This window comes from Pocillopora verrucosa, chromosome 3 (assembly GCF_036669915.1).
Source record: "Pocillopora verrucosa isolate sample1 chromosome 3, ASM3666991v2, whole genome shotgun sequence".
Lineage (NCBI taxonomy): Eukaryota > Metazoa > Cnidaria > Anthozoa > Scleractinia > Pocilloporidae > Pocillopora > Pocillopora verrucosa.
In genome coordinates this window covers 4,073,216-4,092,217 of record NC_089314.1, presented here as the reverse complement: position 1 = coordinate 4,092,217, position 19,002 = coordinate 4,073,216, and the positions used below count along the sequence as shown (strand labels likewise).

Genomic DNA, 19,002 nt, shown 5'->3' with positions numbered 1-19,002 from the left:
GCTTTTAATAAGTACTCGGTATAGGTGTCTCGGAAAACTGTTTCAAGCTATATTAACTCTCGAAGGTAGAATACTAATTAACCTATTTTGCATCTCTGTTTTCCTTCTGGTCCACTTGCAGTCATTATCGACTGATGTAAAAAGAAAAGAGAAAGTAAATTAAAATGGGAAATTTTCTGTTTGCAAAAACAAGTCAGTGTTTCAGATACGATAGGCAATAGAAAACTGACACTGAACACGATGCACAAGACACGATATCTTTTCATCAATTAATATTTTGTTTTCCTTTTTTAGTCGTTTGGCCTCCTGTTTTGTTCCTGTTTGTCTTCCGCTGTAGATGTTTTCTTATGCCCCTGAATTTTTTTCTTTTTTTTTCAGTCCTAGTCGCTGTTAATTATTTTAGAACGCTCTAGATTTTGATGTGTGAATTCAGGAGATAAATAATGGTGGGGAAGAGCTCCAGTTCAGCTCATTTTAATTCTGCTGCCACGGAAAAGTTTAGAAAAGAATGGAGCGCATGTTTATTTAAGTTTCTTTTTTATTGTATTTATCTAGCTTTATTGCTTGAAGACAGCGCTTGGTGGGTTTTGTTATTTGGGGAGCCCTAAGCCTAATTTTACTCTGAATTCTTTAAGAAATTTTTGGTCTTTCCTTTTACAGGTTTGTTTTCACGCTTTTACGATACTCAAGCGAAAAGTGCTCTATCTTGAGTCTGAGGATTTACATCGAAAACACACATGAGAAGATTCTTCATAATAATTGCCTTGGATAATGTAGTTTTCATGTTACACAATACAGGAGAGATGTTATGCAAGGTCCACCATGGAGGAGGGGGGAGGAGGTAGGGGGTCTGCATAACAGCTAACATCGATAATGTAGGGCCAGCCAACAGCTAAACTTCGGCTCTAACAGTTTAATACATCAAACCTTGTCATATCCCACCCCCACCAATGATCAATATAGTTCACAGCTCTTCAACTGCAACATTGCCATGAGTAAGATTTTTGAATACAGACCAGTTAATAACAGAACCATGAGGTACGCTGCAATTTGTGTACTGAGCGGCAATGTCGCTTTCGGGCAGAACTTTATCCCACATGTTGACACTTGCCAATCGGCCATGAAGAGTTTGGTTACGATCAAAGCCTCCGCCAATAGAGTCTTGCTCTTGTCCAAGCACCAGGAAGCCGCCAGCCTTAAGTGCGTAATTCTTAGTGGCGTGATTCGTTACCTGTTCTGTAAATTGGCCATCTCTATAGAGTTTCGTTACTCCTTGAGTGTTTTCCCAGGCAAGACACAGGTGTTGCCAGGCATCATCGTAGAGATTTGTCGAGGTAAAACTGAAAAAAAAAAAAAAAAAATTAAAAAACAAAACAAAACAAAAAAAAACAAAAAAACAAACAAAAAAAAAAGGACAGGATTAAAAAAAAAGCAAACAATATTAAATATATTTGATCATTCAAGACCCTCCTTTTCCACTGTCACTAAGTCAGTCAATAGAGTCATTCAGTCTGTTAGTCAGTAGTCAGTCAGTTTATAGCAATATGTAAGTGGCCTGTCAGTCAGTCAGTCTCACGGTCAACCAATTAGTCGGTAAAACTGTCGGTAAATTACCAGTCAGTCAATCAATCGTTTATCAATGACTTAATTGTTCATACATTCAAGCTTCGATTCGCTCAGTGTTTTCATTCATTCAGTCAATCTCTTATTCATGCAATTACTTATAAAATAGAGACTTTGCTCACTGTCTCTGTGGCCCAGTGCGCGGAATCTGGAGGTCTGAAGTTCGATGCCTCATGGGATTTCAGAATTTTTTCTTTGTCCCACGTTCGTGATAAGACGAAAAACATCTTTCTCTACTTATAAAATGCTTCAGGAGCTAATTTCATCTCTGCTATATCAAAGTATCATCTGAGCTACTATTTGAAAGCTGGGTTGGTAAAGAAACCTCATCTTTTTATAGCTAGAACCGTAATAAGCGAGTCCTCGTCTAGATTTGTTTTGGTCAAACATATTTGGTATTTAAATTACGATAAGAAAAGAGAAAGAAGCCAAGGCTTTTCGTTTGTTTGTATTTTCAACTTTCTCCCTCTCTCCAAGCATTAAGAAGAAGCCAATCTTAGCATTTCCTCTATCATGACTTATTGTGGCTCGAAAAAGAAATTCCCCGACCGACATCTAAAAAATATATGCAGCATTACCGGAACATCTTGAAGCCAACATAAAACTCTGTTTGTGTTGGATAAATCTCGACAATCATGTCATTGCTATGAACACGGGCATAGCTAACGACCATCTGATCCCCTTGGTCTTGAACAAGTTTGATGAAAAAACACAGCGACAACTGGCTGAGATCTGAAGCTATGGCTGGATTCTTCATGGCGTAATTTTCGGTAGAACGCAGCTCAGGAAACACCATAAGGTACTCTATAAGAGAGGAAATGAATTGCAGAAATTTTAGACAGTTGTTTGAGAAACTGTAATTTGTTTAATTAAATTTCCCATTTCAGAAGTATCTAGTATTTGTAAATATCTTTTAGAGTTCTTTAAAAATGCTGCACACTTATCGGGACGATGGCCCAACAGTGTTCAATTGTAAGCAAAATAGAACAAGACTCCATCCCGTCTTGTTGTTAAGTGTTGAACGACCCGCAGTTCTACTCAGGTAACTCATAGTTTGCTCCCACTTTCTTTGCAAGGTGGTTGGTTCGGGGGCTGCACCCTTATCAAATATCTAAGACCGCAACGTAACTGTTAACATTGTAGAATATGAAGATCGTCGCATGGATGTCATTGTTAGGGAAGGTACGTTATTTTCTTGGGAGGGGGAGGGGGTGGGTGAGGTTGGGGAATTTTGGTATTTTTTTCCAAAAGAAGTGTTGGCCCTCCCATGCATTTTAATAAAAAAAACTCCTGACCCCCCAACTTTAGGTGACTGACAAAAGTGCGACCCTTCCCCTCACTACTACACGGTATGTTCCATGCCATAGAAACCTCAGAACATTTCGCTTGTGGACGCAAAATATTTGATGATAAATGTATCCCGGTAATGAATGTGTGCAAGCTGAAACAAGAAAATGCGAACAATCAGTGTGGGATATTTACGTTTTAGAGCTGAAGTTTGAATATGGAAGCATAAACTTTGCGAATTCGTAAGTTCTTCTCCAGCTACACTAACTCCACGACCCTATCCCAATTACAGCAAACTTCCCGACTTTCACTACCTACCGAGTACGAAAACACATACGAGTGGCCATGGCCGCAAACCTGATGATTGTCAGCCTCGAACTCAAATAAAACAAATGCTTCAAAAGAGTAAGCTCAAAGCAGGGGATAAAAAGGCAATCAAAGAGTTTTCTGAAAAAATACATTGTTTCAGAAAAGCTTGTTGCAGATTTTATTTAGCATCTAACTGATATTGAAATACGAAAAGATAAGCGGCGAACAGAAAGCAACAGGAATACAATGATATTGACTGAGAAGATCTCTATCACATAAATCAGTTGTCTTCCCTCAGAGTAGGTGAACTTGAAATTTAAATTAATCACCACAATATTGCATTTAAAGTAAAGAAATATGAGAAAGTGAGGGCTGTGAAGGCATATATTCCCTTTGAATAGCTAACAAAGAGGTATTAACCTCCCCTTCTGGTGCTGACTTTCACTGATGACCCTCCTCTGTGAGGACCCAGCCCTTCCCACCTCCAGGAAAAACGAACCTTCCCTTATAGCGTAGGGTACAGAAGGCAAAATACGAAGCTATCACTCGCTGGTGAATATGCATGTGAATGGTGCACCCGAGTGTGTGCGTGTATGGTTGTGTGCGTGTGTGTGCGCGCGCACGCGTTTGTGTCTAGTTTTACCTTCGTTACTACACCACGACTTTATAGTGTTTGTGAGCAAGCTACACATCGCTATAATTATCCGATAGTTGTACCAAATGAATTAACAAATAGAGAAGCTTTCATTGTGCTAGCGCTCTGTTCTGTTGTAAAGCACGTTGGAAGCGGCTAGAAACACGAGACTTAGTCGAATGTTTCTCCCCACTTCTATAAAGACGAAACTACAGAAACTTTGTGAATACGAAACTATTTATAATATACGGGTGTTAGTTGTGATTAATATTTATTATCGCACGTAAGTTTACGTGAAAACCTTCAAAACTCGGGCAATTTATTTCGTTCCTCCTCCGGGATTTTCGTCTCATGTCATAATAACGTCAATTACGACACTTGGCATGTTTACAAACCTTTATTTGGCTCTTCTGTTGCTACTTACCGGCTCGCTTGTTCCGAAATTTCCCTTCCAATTGACGAAAAAAAGCTAGAGTGAAGTCCGGAATATGGTCGGGCATAATTAAAATTGGCAGATGGCGCGAGAGCTTTAGCTCATCTCCGTGTTTTGCACTCTGATAGAGCACGTTCTTTCTACCAATGACAACGCGTGCTATATATGAAGTTTTTTTTCTAAAAGATGATACGTTTGCAAGGCTGGCTGTTTTGTCTGAGTTTTGCTTTCAACCTGCCACCGCGGTTAATGTTCTCGAGTGTCTGTCCACCAGCTTTACTGCTGAGAAGGTAGTTGAACGGAGTTTGTAAACTAAAATAAGTTGAAATACCGAAAATTTGTTACCAAACAGCGTTCACGCGAAAGTCAATCCGATTTTGATAGTATTTCTCCTCTCAGACGTAGCTTGGAGAAATGAAAACGGGATTTTTTTGCCTGTACTTTACTAGAGAGGGGCTCCGTCAACACAGCGGCCAAACGTCTGCGCAAGTGCGACTGTTGTATTGGTTGTGTAGCGCGCTTTTAGATTTTCAGGACCCATTTGTCTGGCAGAAGCCTTATACACCGCCACACCAAATTGTAAGTTTAGGTGTATAAAGTTTTTGATAAAGCTCAAATCAAAATAGTAAATTAACATGAAACACATGATTGAGTGTGATAATTTGGTATTGTCAACTTGATAACGTAAGTTGGCCACTGTTTAGAGTTTAGCCCTTCCCTCTGACGAATTGCTAACGCTTCAAACGTCAGCTTTGAAAATCTTATCGGTCGGCCAGTTTACGTCATCAACTCAGTTGATAATACCAAATTACTTTGTTGTACTCTCCCAGCGACGCAGCGAAACAGTCTTTTCTGAAACTTCTACTCTTTTCCTTGGTTAAGTAAGTTTTGGGTTCGAGAAAGTCTTGAGATTTCCTTTTCCCCACTTTTGCAGCTTTTTATCACACTCAATTATCACATTCATTGAGCTTTTCCGCATATTTTACGTGTCAGCGATTGTTTGCTATGTATTCCTTCTGGCTTTTCGGTTGGAAATTTGCACGCATCAAGCAAAAAATGATCCCCTTGCGGATGCACGACTTATGACCACTGCGCTGGGTCTGTCAACGAAGTAAATTTAGTTTCATCCGAGTGGAAGGTCTACGGTTTTTCTAGACAGCTACCGACTGCATTCATAGCGCTCAGAACAATATTACCCTTTTCGCAATCGAACGAATTTCACACATGTGTTCACTAATATTTAAAGTTTGAAGTAGCGGGTGTCATGATAATCGCTATTGACATGCGTATGTTATGGGGAAATACTGTTAAAGAAGTTTTTGGGTTGATCTCGTAGAATATTCGATAGATTTTTTTCCTCAACCTCAGGAGAATACTTTTTGGGCCATATCCTCGCATTTGAGAAAATATCAACAAATCAAATCAAGCCCCTTCAAAAAGGTCTCTTAATTTTTCAGCTTCTGCGCGAAATTATTCAAATACCGAGCTCTATATCAAGTTTATTGAATTTGTCGCAATAACGTTTCATCTGACGAATTTTCAACGTGTTCTTAGGCATTTTAAAATTTGTTCAAACCATGCCGTCAAATGGAATTTTCACTTCCGAAATAATTTCTATTTCGCCATAGTGGGAAAATGATAAACTTCTCTTACTTAATTCGCATTGAGCGCTGAACGAAGGAGATAAAACAAGAGCAAAATACAATATGCGAAATCATGCATTGTGTCGCTGGCAATGCCTGGGGACAATATGAAGCGAATCTTGAGTTCGAATTGGCTACCCAAGCGGGCTATCAGAGTTAGCAACTTTTGGACAATGTAGGCGGTTGAGTCGTAAGAATCAGCAGAGCAAAGACAAAACAAAGAAAACGGAAACAACCGTCGTAGGTTTATTGTGCCACAAACATAGTTGGCTGTCTTTCTCGGCTCTGGAAGTAAAAAAGTCATTTTTGATTCTTTTAAAATAAAGCGAAATCATTTGCTAAGTGATGTCAAGGTCCATAAAAAGGGCAAAACAGAACGAAGCCAATATTCAGTCATCATATTGAAAAACGTCAGTCATATATTTGCATTTTCAGCCGACGACGGCATTTTGCTTAGAACAAAAGGAAAAGATAAAAGCTGTCAGATATCTACTTGCGTTTATTGTAGATTGATCCACTTGAAGGAGAAAGAGTAAACTCAATGTGGTCATGATTTTGAAACGCTCAAAAAACAAAATCCTTAAGTTGAAAAAAATCTATAAAATATATTACGACATCGACCCAAAAACCCGAGTAACGGGATTTCCCCATATATAAGTACATCAATTGTGGTTGCCTTGAAACGCCCATGCTTCAAATTTTAATAGTTTGTGAACAAGTGTGAATTTCCTTTAACTCCGTAAAGGGAAGCTCGCTTTTTTAGGGCTTTTTATTGATATTCGGTATAGGTGTCTCGGAAACCTGCTTTAAGCTACCCTAACTTGAAGGTGGACTATTAACTGACCTATTTTGCATCTCTGTTTTCCTTCTGGTCCTGATGAACAGCTGCAGTCATTATCAACTGATATAGAAAGAACAGAGAAAATGAATAATAATGGAGCAAAAAATTATGTTTGTAAAAACAAGTCAGTGTGAAGTCAGATGACGATGAATGATGGCTTAGCAGGAGTAAGATACGACAAGCACGAGCATGAAATATTTTTAAAAACATTGTTCTAGTAACCAAAACTTTACCTTTTTCGCAGTGGCTTCCTGTGTATGCTTTCGCACAGCGACACTGTTTGTCTGGTACAGAGCTACACAAGTTCCATCGCTTTGACAGGGTAACTTCGAACAAAGAGGCTAAAACCGAGAAAATCAATAACTTACTCCCTTGATAAAAACCAGTTAAACAAACTTCGTGACGGATCGATAAAACGACTTAAAAATGGTTTACAACCAAAAAATTGTAAAGATAAAGCCATTGAGAGATACATTAACGTTGAACAGTCTCAGAAGATTGCAACCGGTTTTAGTTATTATTAGGATGAAATAATAGTGAGAAAAAAAAAACGTGATAATAAGATTAAGCAGAAAAAGAAAATTATTTTACCGCAATACTGTGATGATACCAAAGATGGTTGGTGATGAACTTGTCTGAAAGGGTGCAATAGTCAGATGGAAGCAGTTCACACAGCAGATTGTCCATCATTCGAATCTGCCAGGTTGAAGGACAAACATGGATCCTTCTCCAGACACTTGAACGCGCACTCAAAGGGGTTTTGGACCAGTTCTGTACCAACAGTTGTGATGTTCAAGTAGTAGCCATTGTGAGCAAGAAAATTGGTGAAGACAAACTCATTATTTGGCGTATGTCCTGTGTTTGATAAAGAAATGAAGATGACCAATTAAAATTGTTTTAGCCTATACTTTCTTTAAAACATGATGTAGATATCAGGAAAATAGAGCGGAAATGAACGCGAGTATCACTGCAACGAAAGAAAGATGATACCTTTTGAAGTCTGCACAGCACTCGCCCATACAACCAAAGCAAGAAAATTGGCACATAAATAGAGAGAAACCCATCTTAATCTTGTAGCTCAAAGAGAAATGACTTTCACGGTGATACACCATTTCGTAATGCCACAGACATGCAACATAGAGCTTTTTCCATGGACTTTGCAAACATCTGCTACGGTTAATGACACGTGATGTCTTGTCATCGATTATTAATTTGGTTTCCTTTTTTAGGCCTTTGGCCTCCTGATTTGCTCCTGTTTGTCTTCCTTTGTAAATGTTTTCTCGCTTCGCTAGGCTTCTTTATTTTTCTTTATAGTGAAGTTCGGATATAACACGCGCCATCATTGGTTGGAAGAGCGTGCTCGATGAGAGTATAGAGCATAGAGCTGAGCTAAAGCTGTAACGCCATCTGCCAAATTGTACTATGTTCGACCTTTTCTGGGACTTCTTTCTAGCCTTTTTTTTGATAATTGAAAGTGAAATTTCGGAACATTCGAGCCGGCAAGTAGCTACAGAAGAATCAAACAAAGGTTTGTAAACATACCAGGCGCTGTAATTTACGTCCTTAAAACGTGAGTGGAGACGAAAATCCTCAAAGGGAAAACAAAATAGACAGTCCGAGTTTTAAAGGTTTTCACGCTCAGTTAGCTAACACTCGTATAGTATATAAAGTTTTGTGTTCAAAAACAAAACAAAAACAAGAATGATGAAAAATATAGCCAAACTGGCATAACTGTTAAAATTCATACTAATCATGACGGTGTCAGAGCGAATATGATCATGCTGAGGTCCATCGCGGCTCGCTCATCATGGCGATCTCCGGTCATCGCAGTGAAGCAAGCGTCAGAAACTACATCGGCCACCCCTCGAGTGAAAAAATAAGAGCTTGCTCTGATATCCTTTCCGATGCGTTGAGTGAAAAGCCTCATCAGTCACTGTAGCCTAGTTTTGCGGCGCTGTCATCCCGAGCGATCTTCATGTTCCGGTGAATTCGGCTGTCTTTATTCATAAAACACTCGCCTTGAACAGTTTATCTTCTACCTTATCATGAGAATGAATTCGCGTGTTTTTATGAGCCATAATTCGGCTGAAGTTCACTGAACATTTCACTTTAAGATTCCGTATTAGAGACTTAAAAAAACTTCAGGAAAAAGTGTTAAATTCGACCTGCCGAACTATTTTAGTTTGTAAACTATCGCAGAATGTGAACTTTGATGGTTTTTGAACTTTGACGGTTTGACATTTTTGACAGCTTTAGTCTTGTACAGCCAATTATATTTTTTGAACCATTCTAACTAGGATTCTAATTGGCTTATTGTAGCGTGCTTTATGAGAGTATAGAACATGCTGACGACACTGTTGTTCGCTTTGGAAATAAAGTTTGCTTTGAAAATTGAAAGTAATGCTTGGGGAATTCAACGGATTCTTTATTATCTATAGTTTTTGATATGGAAATTACAAAAGGTTTTCTTGTCGCTCATGGCACCCTATGAAGCCATGCATTGACTGAGAAAGTTTCGTGATGATATGTTGGTTAGTTAAGCTACAAGATCAATTTTTTAATTTATTTTTTGAAGCTACTGTTTCAAGTGAAAGCTTTTAAAATATATTTTTACCGGTTTTCCGAGAACAACCACTTTTTAACAGGTTGTCCGAGGCCTTGCTTTGAAGATTGCGTGATAGTCAAGCTCAAGGGGAATTATTTATTCATAATTTTGAAGTCCTTGTTTTACCTGAAGTCTTTAGAAACCCAGTTTCCTTTGCCTACAAGAGGTTGTCCGTAGAGTTGCATTGAAGACAGTTACATGATTATTAAGGTGGTTAACTTCATTTATTTACTTGCTGAGTTTACCAGCAGTTAAGTAGCTGCTGTTGTTCAGCAGCCCCTCCCCAACCCCCCCAGCCCCACCCTCCATATCCCCCTGTTTTTGCCTTCCACTGATCTAATCACTGTCTGTGGATACTCCAAGCACTTACTTTGCATTTACTTTACGGCTAAACGTGTTAAAAGCAGTGTTTAGACTTGGGCTGGTGTTCTATGAAATCTATGTGTGCGCTTCCTATGGTTTCCACTTCCAAACTACGATTCATTCATTTTTTGGACCTGTGATATACCCTGCTTTGAAATACCTATATCGAACAGCTACTACGGTGGCAAGTATCCTAATTTTATTAATTTTCAGATTATGTAATGACTTGTAGGATGAGCTAAGATTTATTACAATCAGAACAAAAAGCCTAATCCTAATGCTTATTTACATGAAATTGCACGACAAGTGATTTTATTTCTCATTAATAAATTACTTGAGAAAAACATCACAGAAAGTCAAAACAGACGAAATTTTGACAGCTCGCGCGCGCTATTTGTAATTTTCACTTGTGTTTTAACTTTGCACTGGTGTTACATGAAGAATTCACTCGTTTTCGGCTTATTATAAGAGTGTGAATTTTTCTTATACATTATTACAATTACAACAAAAGATTACCTTCTCTCCCAGAGATTTTCATTGTACACGACAAGCACTCGTGATGAGAAACTGGAATATAACTCTGTTGTATTTTGTTTACTTTTTTCCAGAAGGATAAAAGCAAAAGAGATTCATCCAAGGTGAAAAAATTATAGCATGAGCTCAACTTGAAGCAGGTCTTTAAGGAATACGAAGAGGAAAGTTACAAGAACATTGTAGAACTTATATCTGGCAACCTGCCCCAAGGATTGTTTCTAGAATTTGTGAAAAAAGTCTTTAAGCGGTATAAATGAGCGGTTTGGTCCAAACTAGGTTTAGTATTATTGCATTTCCTAAAGACGAGGGCTGGGAATTAGTTTGCAAAAACGAAGATAGAACGCGCGTCTGAAGTGTAATGCGACTTTGACTCAAAATGCAATTGCACAAGTCATATTATGAAAGCACGGATGTGCGAACATAGAGATTTATGTGATCAGCTGAATTATACACACATTATTACTTATTAGGAGACAGATGTATCGATGACATCACCATTAATGATGTTTTACGTCTTTACTGTAGAAAACAAATGAACTCTATGTTGCCGTGGCTCTGTTTAATAACTAATCATGAAGCACATTAAAATTTGGTAAGAAAATCAGTGACACACTCAGCTGCGCACTGTGTGCCAGTTTCTTTCTCTTTTTCCTAAGCAGTAACCCTACCATTCCCCGTGCGTTGCCGCTTAATACAGGTTTGACTGCAATTTGCATAGTAGTCCCTCTCTTTTCTTCTCTTTATTCATTGTCGAGTTTTATCCCTTTATCCTCTTTTCCCTTCTCTTTCATTATCAGCGTAAAGTAGCGCCCAGGAATTCAGTTAAGAGCAAAATTTTGAAGACGTGGATATATCTTTAACATTGCCACTCAAGGCTGTCATATTAAACATGGTGTTCACTTCTGAGCGGGCCAGAGACCTGGGGCACATAAACATCTACAAATACGTAAATGCTCGCAAGATCTGGCGTTGAAACGTCACGTGCGTTTGGCCTGGCCTACATCAGCCTACATCATTTTTTCTATTTACGACTGCGAGGAGCAAAGAGGCTCTCAATCACTAATGTCACTAAAGTCAAATTAGGGAGTGGAGATGACACAGTGGTGAGAGTATTCATAGTCCTCCTACCGTTGCAGCCCGGTGTCGATTCCTGGACCTGCTGGCGCCACATGTGGGTTGAGTTTATTTTTGGTCCACGTCCTTGCTACGAGGGCTTTTCTCCCTTCACAAAAAACCAAAACTCCACATTCCAATTCGACTTGAAAACAGTGGACAAGAAGAGCCACCTCTTGGAATGTCAATCATCAAATTCTTTTTGTTCTCATTATTACGATTTTTATTATGATTATGATTATGATAATGATTATTATTGGTTATTATTTACATTTATATATATTTACATTCTTGTGCATCAGCCGGACGCAAACCATGCACCTAGGGCATCAGTCACTTAAGTCGATCATTCTGTTCATACACTAAACACCCTTCTGAGGATTCGCGCAGATCCCAGCATAAAGACCTTTTGAATCGTTGTAACAGCAGCTGTTTCTGATTCCTATTGTTATTATTATTTTTATTTTTATCATTATGCTATACACGAAATAGATGCCAGAAACTGAAAAAGCGGAGAGAAATTCGTAAACGTTTAAAGATGTTTAAATGCTTTTAAATAGTACAAGCAGTGCAGTAAGAGTTTTTTGAAAAGAGAAAGCTTTCACAGTTTATCCTTTTTCATGTTTTCAATATTTCAAACTGCCTCAATTGAAACTGTTCTAGAACTTTCCACTTACGCCGGAAACAATAGTGGCTTCAAAATTGGAAAGTCAAACATTCAAACAGTACTTCGAGCTCCGAGTCAGATACCAGTTCCTTTCCTAACTCTATGCATACTATTGAGGTTAGCCCCATACCGACCTGTTCGTGCGTAGGACAATCTATAAATAATTTTAGCGGAGATCACATATTCTAGGCCTGGATCAGGAACATACATCTCTGTCCCTGAAGTTTTATTTGCTTAATTCCATCATGCTTTTTTGACTTTCGTTATCTATTTCATAGTTACACCACGTGATTCAGTCATGCCTATAATATATACTCTAACATAAGGAATTTTACATCAAGTCTAGAGTGTTTGATCTCTAAACAATTTAGGTCAAGGCTCTTCAACTGTGACATTGCCATGAGTAACATTTTTGAATACGGACCAGTTAAGAACAGAACCATGAGGTACGCTGCAATTTGTATACTGAGCGGCAATGTCGCTTTCGGACAGAACTTTATCCCACATGTTGACACTTGCCAATCGGCCATGAAAAGTTTCTTCAACATGAAAACCTCCGCCAATAGAATCTTGGTCTTGTCCAAGCACCAGGGAGCCGCCAGCCGTAAGTGTGAAGTTCTCAGTGGCATTATTTGTTACCTGTCCGGCAAATTGGCCATCTTTATAGAGCTTCGTTACTCCTTGAGTGTTTTCCCAGGTGAGACACAGGTGTTGCCAGGTATCATCATAGAGATTTGTCGCGGTAAACCTGAAGAAAAAAAAAGAACAAAAACCAGAACAAAACAAAACAAAACAAAAGCAAAGAATATTAATTATATTCGATCATTTAAGACCCTCCTTTTTCATTGTCACTAGGTCAGTTAGCAGAGTCATTCAGTCTGTCAGTCAGTAGTCAGTCAGTTTAAAGTTATATGTAAGTGGCCTGTCAGTCGGTCAATCTGTCAACCAGTGGGTCTGTCAGCAAGTTGACCAGTGACCTGTCAGTCAGTCAATCTTCAAGCTTCCATTCGTTCTTTGCTTTAATTCATTCATTGCATTAATTGCATTCATTCGGTCAATCTCTTAATTTCATCTTTGCTATATCAAAAGTATGATCTGAGCTACTATTTCGAAAGCCGGGTCGGTTAAAAAACCTCATCCTTTTATGGTTAGAACCACAATAAGCGAGTCCTCGTTACTCGAAAGATTTAAATGTCCTATTGAGCAATGTGATCTAAATCAAATTTTAAACAAGGACCCGAATAGTTATTTGCAAAGCGTAAGGAAAATACGTCTAGATTTGTTTTGGTCAAAGATTAACATACCTAGTATTAAAATCACGATAAGAAAAGAGAAAGAGGCCCGACGCTTTCCGTTTGAGTGTTTGTATATTTAACTTTCTTCCTTTCCGCAAAGGTTTAGACATTAACGCTAGGAGGAAGAAGCCGATCGTAGCACTTCCCCTATCATGATTTATCGTGGCTCGATTAAGAAATACCCCGTCCGACTTTAAAAAAATATAGGCAGCATTACCGGAACAAGTTGTTGTCAACATAAACATCTGTTCGTGTTGGATAAATTTCGACAAGGATCTCATTTTGATGTTTTTTGGCATAGCTGACGACTGTCTGAGCCCCTTGGTCTTGAACAAGCTTGATGAAAAAACACAGCGACAACTGGTTGAGATCTGAAGCTATGGCTGGATTCTTCATGGCGTAATTTTCGGTAGAACGCGGCTCCGGAAACACCATGAGGTACTCTATAACAGAAGAAATGAATTGCAGAGATTTAGACAGTTGTTTGAGCAACTGCGCTTTCTTCAATTAATTTCCTTCCTCAGAAGGATCTAGTATTTGTATGTCTTCTAGTGTTCTTCAAAAATGCCGCACATTTATCGGGGACGATAGTATGACAGTGTTCGATTGTCAGCAACATAGAATAAGACTCAATGCCGCCTTGTTGTCAAGTATTGTACAACCCGCAACTGATAGTTTGCCCTCGCTTTCTTTGTAAGGTAGTGGGTTCGGGTTGCGTCTTCATCAACTATTTAAGGCCATAATGTAATTATTAATAATGCAAAATATGAAGATCGTCGTATAGATGTCGTGGTTATTGCATAGGGTGAAGAAAGCAAAACAGGAAGTTGTCACCCACTAGTGAATAGTCTCTTAGCCTATTGACCTCTTTTGTGTTTGCGTCTGGGTGTGTCCGTGTGTGCCGCGCGCGTTTGTTGCTACTTTTTGCCTTCGTTACTACACTACGACGTTTACCTCATTCGCTATAAAGTGCGCCTGTGATTAAGTCACTCAGTTCTATAATTATCCGATAGTCATAATAATGAACAAATAGATAGGCCTGTCCTGTTCTGTTGTAAAGTGCGGAGAAAGTGGCTAGAGCACGATAGAAGTATAGGTTGACACACAAGACGTAGTGGAGTGTGTCCCCCCCCCCCCCCCCCCACTTCTTTGAAGACGAAACTGTAAAAACTTTGTGAACACGAAACTATGTATACTATACGGGTATTAGACGTGTTTTATGTTTATTACCGTATGTAAGTTTACGTGAAAACCTCTAAAACTCGGAAAAAAGTTCATTTCGTTTCCCCTTTGAAGATTTTCGTCTCACGTCATAGTAACGTCAGTTATGGCGCTTGGCATGTTTAAAAACCTTTTTTTGGCTCATCTGTTGCTACTTACCGGCTCACTTGTTACGAATTTTCACTTTCAATTAATGAAAAAAAGCTAGAGAGAAGTCCGGAAATTGGTCGGGTATAGTAAAAATTGGCAGATGGTGTGAGAGTTTTAGCTCAGCTCCGTGTTTTGTACTCTGATATAGTACGCTCTTTCTACCAATGATAGCGTGCGTTATATCCGAACTTTTTTCTAAAAGATGATACGTTTGCATAATTAACTATTTTTTCTGAGTTCTGCCTTCAACCTGCTACCGCCGTTAATGTTTTCGAGTGTTCGTCCACCATCTTCATTGATGAGAAGGTGGTTGAACGGATTTTATAAACTTAATTTTGTCGAAATACGGAAAATTTGTTACCAAGCACCGTCCACACCGCAAGCTAATCATATTTTAATAGTTTTTATCCTCTCAGACGTAGCTTAGAGGAATAAAAACAGGATTTTTGTTGCTTGTACTTTTCCAGAGAGTGGCGCGGTCAACAGAGCGCGCAAACGTCTATGCAAGTGCGACTGTAGTATTGGTTGGGTATCGTTCTTTCAAGTTGTCAGAACCAATTTGTTTAGTAGAAGCTTTAAACCACCACAGAAAATTGTAAGTTTAGGTGTATACCGTTTTTGATAAAGTTCAAATCAAAATGGTAAATTAACAGGAAACACATTATTAAGTAAGTTGGTATCATCAACTGAGCTGATAACATAAACTGACCACTGTTAAGAGTTAAGCCCTTAGCTCTGACCAAGGGCCAACGCTCCAAACGTCAGCTTTGAAAGTCTTATTTGTCGGCCAGTATACGTTATCAACTCAGTTGATAATACCAAATTACCTTGTTATACTCTCCCAGCGACGCAGTAATACAGTCTCTCTAAACTAACGCCCCTTTCCATGATTAAATATGTTTTGGGTTCTAAAAAGTCTTGAAGTTTCCTTTTCCATCCTTTTGCATCTTTCTACAGATTTCTATAACAGTTTCACTAATTTTTTCCGCGTATTTTTCGTGTCAGCGATTGTTTATTATGTATTCCTTTTGGCCTTTGCGTGGGAAATTGGCACGCACCTGGTAAAAACTGATCCCCTTGCGCATGCACGGCTTATGACCGCTGTGCTGGCTCTGTGAGCATAGGTAAATTTGGTTTCATCCGAGTGGAAGGTCTTCTGTTTTCCTAGACACCTGGCGACTGCGTTCAAAGCGCTCAAAAGAAAATTTCCCTTTTCACAGTCGAACAAATTTCACAGTTGGGTTCACCAAATGTAGCGGGTGTCACTACTGATATGCTTATGTTATGGGGAAATACCTTTTGAGAGGTTTTTGGGTTGATCTCGAAGAATCTTCGATAGATTTTTTTCCTCAACTTCAGGAAAATGTTTTCTCAGCCATATACTCGCATTTGAGAAAATATCAACCAATTAAATTTAGCTCTTTCAAAATTACTCTTAATTTTTCAGCTTCTAGGCGAAATTATTGATTTTTTAATCATATACCGAGCTCTAAATCACGTTTATTGAATTTGTCGCCATAACGTTTCATCTGACGAATTTTTAACGTTAGCCATTACAAAACTTTTTAAAACCATGGTGTCAAATTGAATTTTCACTTCCAAGATCATTTCTATTTTGCCATAGTAGGATAATGAAAAAGTTCTGTTAATCAATTCGCACTGAGCGCGTAACGGAGGAGATAAAACTACGGTAAAATACAATACATGAAATCATGCGTTATATCGCTGGCAGCGCCTGTGGACATATGAAGCGAATCCTGAGTTCGAATTAGCTGCCCGAGCGGACTAACAGAGTTCGCAATTTTTGGAAACTGCCGGCGGTAGAGTCGCAAAAATCGGCAGAGGACAGACAAAACGAAGAAAACATAAACTACAATCGTGGATTTATTGTGCTACAAACACAGTTGGCTTTCTCTCTCGGCTCTCGAAGTCAAAAAGTCATTCTTGATTCTGAAGTAATGCACAGTTCTGTATTTCAAGAAAGCCAAATTAGGACAAATGTTATTGAGCCATTTCCGAAACAAAACAAAACAATATCAGTTAGTGAACGGGTGATGTAATGATAAAAAAGTACCCTTAATTGGCTAGTTTGTGGTTTCTTGTCGATACGAGGAAATGGTTTAAATTTAACACAATAGCTCAGAACCCATTGAGAATTTGTCAGATGTAAGATTATTGTAATATATTTAGTAAAACTTGATGTGGAGCTTGCTTTTACTGTGAAGAGTTAATTCAACGGAGTCATGATTTTTTTAAACAGCCATAACGAGAATTCCCCATGTATTAGCATATCAATTGTGGTTGCCTTGAAACGCCCATTACTTCAAATTTTTAAACATATTGTGAACAAGAGTGAATTTCGTTGGACTTCGTAAAGGGAGGGTCGCTTTTTAGCGCTTCCGGTATAGGTGTTTTGGAAAACTGTTTCAAGCTATCTTAATTCAAGGTGGAGTACTAACTGACCTATTTTGCATCTCTGTTTTCCTTCTGGTCCTGATGAGCAGCTGCAGTCATTATCAACTGATGTAAAAAGAATAGAGAAAATTAAGTAAAATGGGAAAATTTATGTTTGCAAAAACAAGTCGGTGTGAAGTAAAGTGACGACAAATGATGGCTCGGTAGGAATCAGATACGACAAGCATGCAGGCGAAAAACTTTTGGAATTATTGTTTTAAAGACAGAACTTTACCTTTTTCGCAGTGGCTTCCTGTGTATGCTTTCGTACAGCGACACTTGTAGCTGTTTGTCCGGTACAGAGGTACACAAGTTCCATTGTTTTGACAGGGCAACCTCGAGCAAGGAGACTAAAACCAAGAAAATCAATCACTTACTCCCTTGATAAAAACCAGTTAAACAAACTACGTTTACGGGTCAGTAAAACGACTTAAAATGGCTTGCGAGGAATAAAAAAGTAAAGATAAAGCCATAGAGAGATATATTAATGTTAAACAGTTGAATAAAATTTGCTCAAACGATTCCAACCGATTATAGTTATTCTTAGGATGAAATAATAATAATGATAATAAAACGTGATAATAAGATAAAGTAGAAAAAGAAAAATAATTTTTACCACAATACTGTAGTGATACCAAAGATGGTTAGTGATGAACTTGTCTGAATGGGTGTAATGGTCAGATGGAAGCAGTTCACATAGATTCTTCTTATCATCCAAATCTGCCAGGTTGAAGGACAAACATGGATCCTTCTCCAGACACTTGAAAACGCACTCAAGGGAGTCTTGGACCAGTTCTGCACCAACAGTTGTAACGTTCAAATAGTAGCCTTTGTGAGCAAGGAAATTGGTGAAGACAAACCCAACGTTTGGCGTTTGTCCTGTGTTTTGATAAAGAAATGAAAATTACCAATTAAAATGGTTTCGACTTTCTCAAAAAGACGATGTAGATATCAGGAAAATAAAGCAGAAAGGAAGAAAGACCTCACCTTTTGAAGTCTTCACAGAACTCGCCGATACAACCAGAGCAAGAAGATTGGCAGATAAAAAGAAAAAAGCCATCTTATTCTCGTAGCTCAAAGAGAAATGACTTTCATGGTGATACACGATTTCGTAATGCCACAGACACGCAACATAAAGCTTTTGCATGGGCTTTGCAAACATCTGCTTCTGTTAATGACATGTTATCTTGACATCAATTATTATTTTGTTCTCCTTTCTGGGGGTTTGGCCTCCTAATTTGCTCCCTTTTGTCTTTATCTGTAAATGTTTTTTAAAATGTTTTCTTTCTCTGTAAATTTTTTTCTAGGCGTTTGACCTCCTGTATTGCTCTTGTTTGTCTTCCTCTGGAAATTTTTTAAAGCGTGCCTGGGTTCCTTATTTTTTTCCTAGTTGCTGCTATTTTAGCGCTCTAGTTTTTGATTTGTAAATTCAGGAGAAAATGATAAACCAGTAGAGCTCCACTTCAGCTCGTTTTAATTCTGCTGTCACGGAAAGTTTCAGGAAATAATAAAGCGTCTGTTTAGTGAAGCTTTTTTAATTGAACTTATCTAGCTTTATTGTTTGAAGACAGCGCTCGGTGGGCTATTGTTATTTAGGAAACCCTTCCACTGTCTTCATAAAGCTAACATTAAAAATGTAGGCCAGCCAACAGTTAAACTTTCGATCTGACAGTTTAATACATCAAACCATGTCATAGCCCTCCCTCCCCCACCCCCCTCTACACACATTAGCACATTCCCTAATTCTTAAACTACGATGTCAATAGCAGAATTTTCGGATTCTGTACATTTTGCTCTGGAATTTTCTAGACTACTGCAAGCATTTTACTA

At 38.5% G+C, this 19,002-nt stretch overlaps 2 protein-coding genes and 1 long non-coding RNA gene across 3 annotated transcripts; all 3 read right to left on the bottom strand.

Annotated features, from left to right (window-relative positions):
* Positions 1-964: 964 nt before the first annotated feature.
* On the bottom strand, positions 965-2,419 carry LOC136279386 (C-reactive protein-like). The gene is made up of 2 exons (XM_066163057.1): positions 2,202-2,419; positions 965-1,340 (listed from the first exon to the last, which is right to left on the bottom strand). Exons 1-2 carry the CDS (start codon positions 2,417-2,419, stop codon positions 965-967), a joined length of 594 nt encoding a protein of 197 aa, XP_066019154.1.
* A 4,594-nt stretch (positions 2,420-7,013) lies between these two features.
* On the bottom strand, positions 7,014-7,881 carry LOC136279954 (uncharacterized). The gene is made up of 3 exons (XR_010717079.1): positions 7,761-7,881; positions 7,362-7,625; positions 7,014-7,111 (listed from the first exon to the last, which is right to left on the bottom strand). It is a non-coding gene; the product is annotated as an uncharacterized lncRNA (long non-coding RNA).
* Positions 7,882-11,592: 3,711 nt separating this feature from the next.
* LOC131774474 (C-reactive protein 1.1-like) lies at positions 11,593-18,602 on the bottom strand. Its single transcript, XM_066163051.1, has 6 exons — positions 18,160-18,602; positions 17,789-18,051; positions 17,408-17,522; positions 17,182-17,238; positions 13,565-13,790; positions 11,593-12,800 (listed from the first exon to the last, which is right to left on the bottom strand). Exons 1-6 carry the CDS (start codon positions 18,332-18,334, stop codon positions 12,425-12,427), a joined length of 1,212 nt encoding a protein of 403 aa, XP_066019148.1. The 5' UTR covers positions 18,335-18,602; the 3' UTR covers positions 11,593-12,424.
* Between the last annotated feature and the right edge of the window lie 400 nt (positions 18,603-19,002).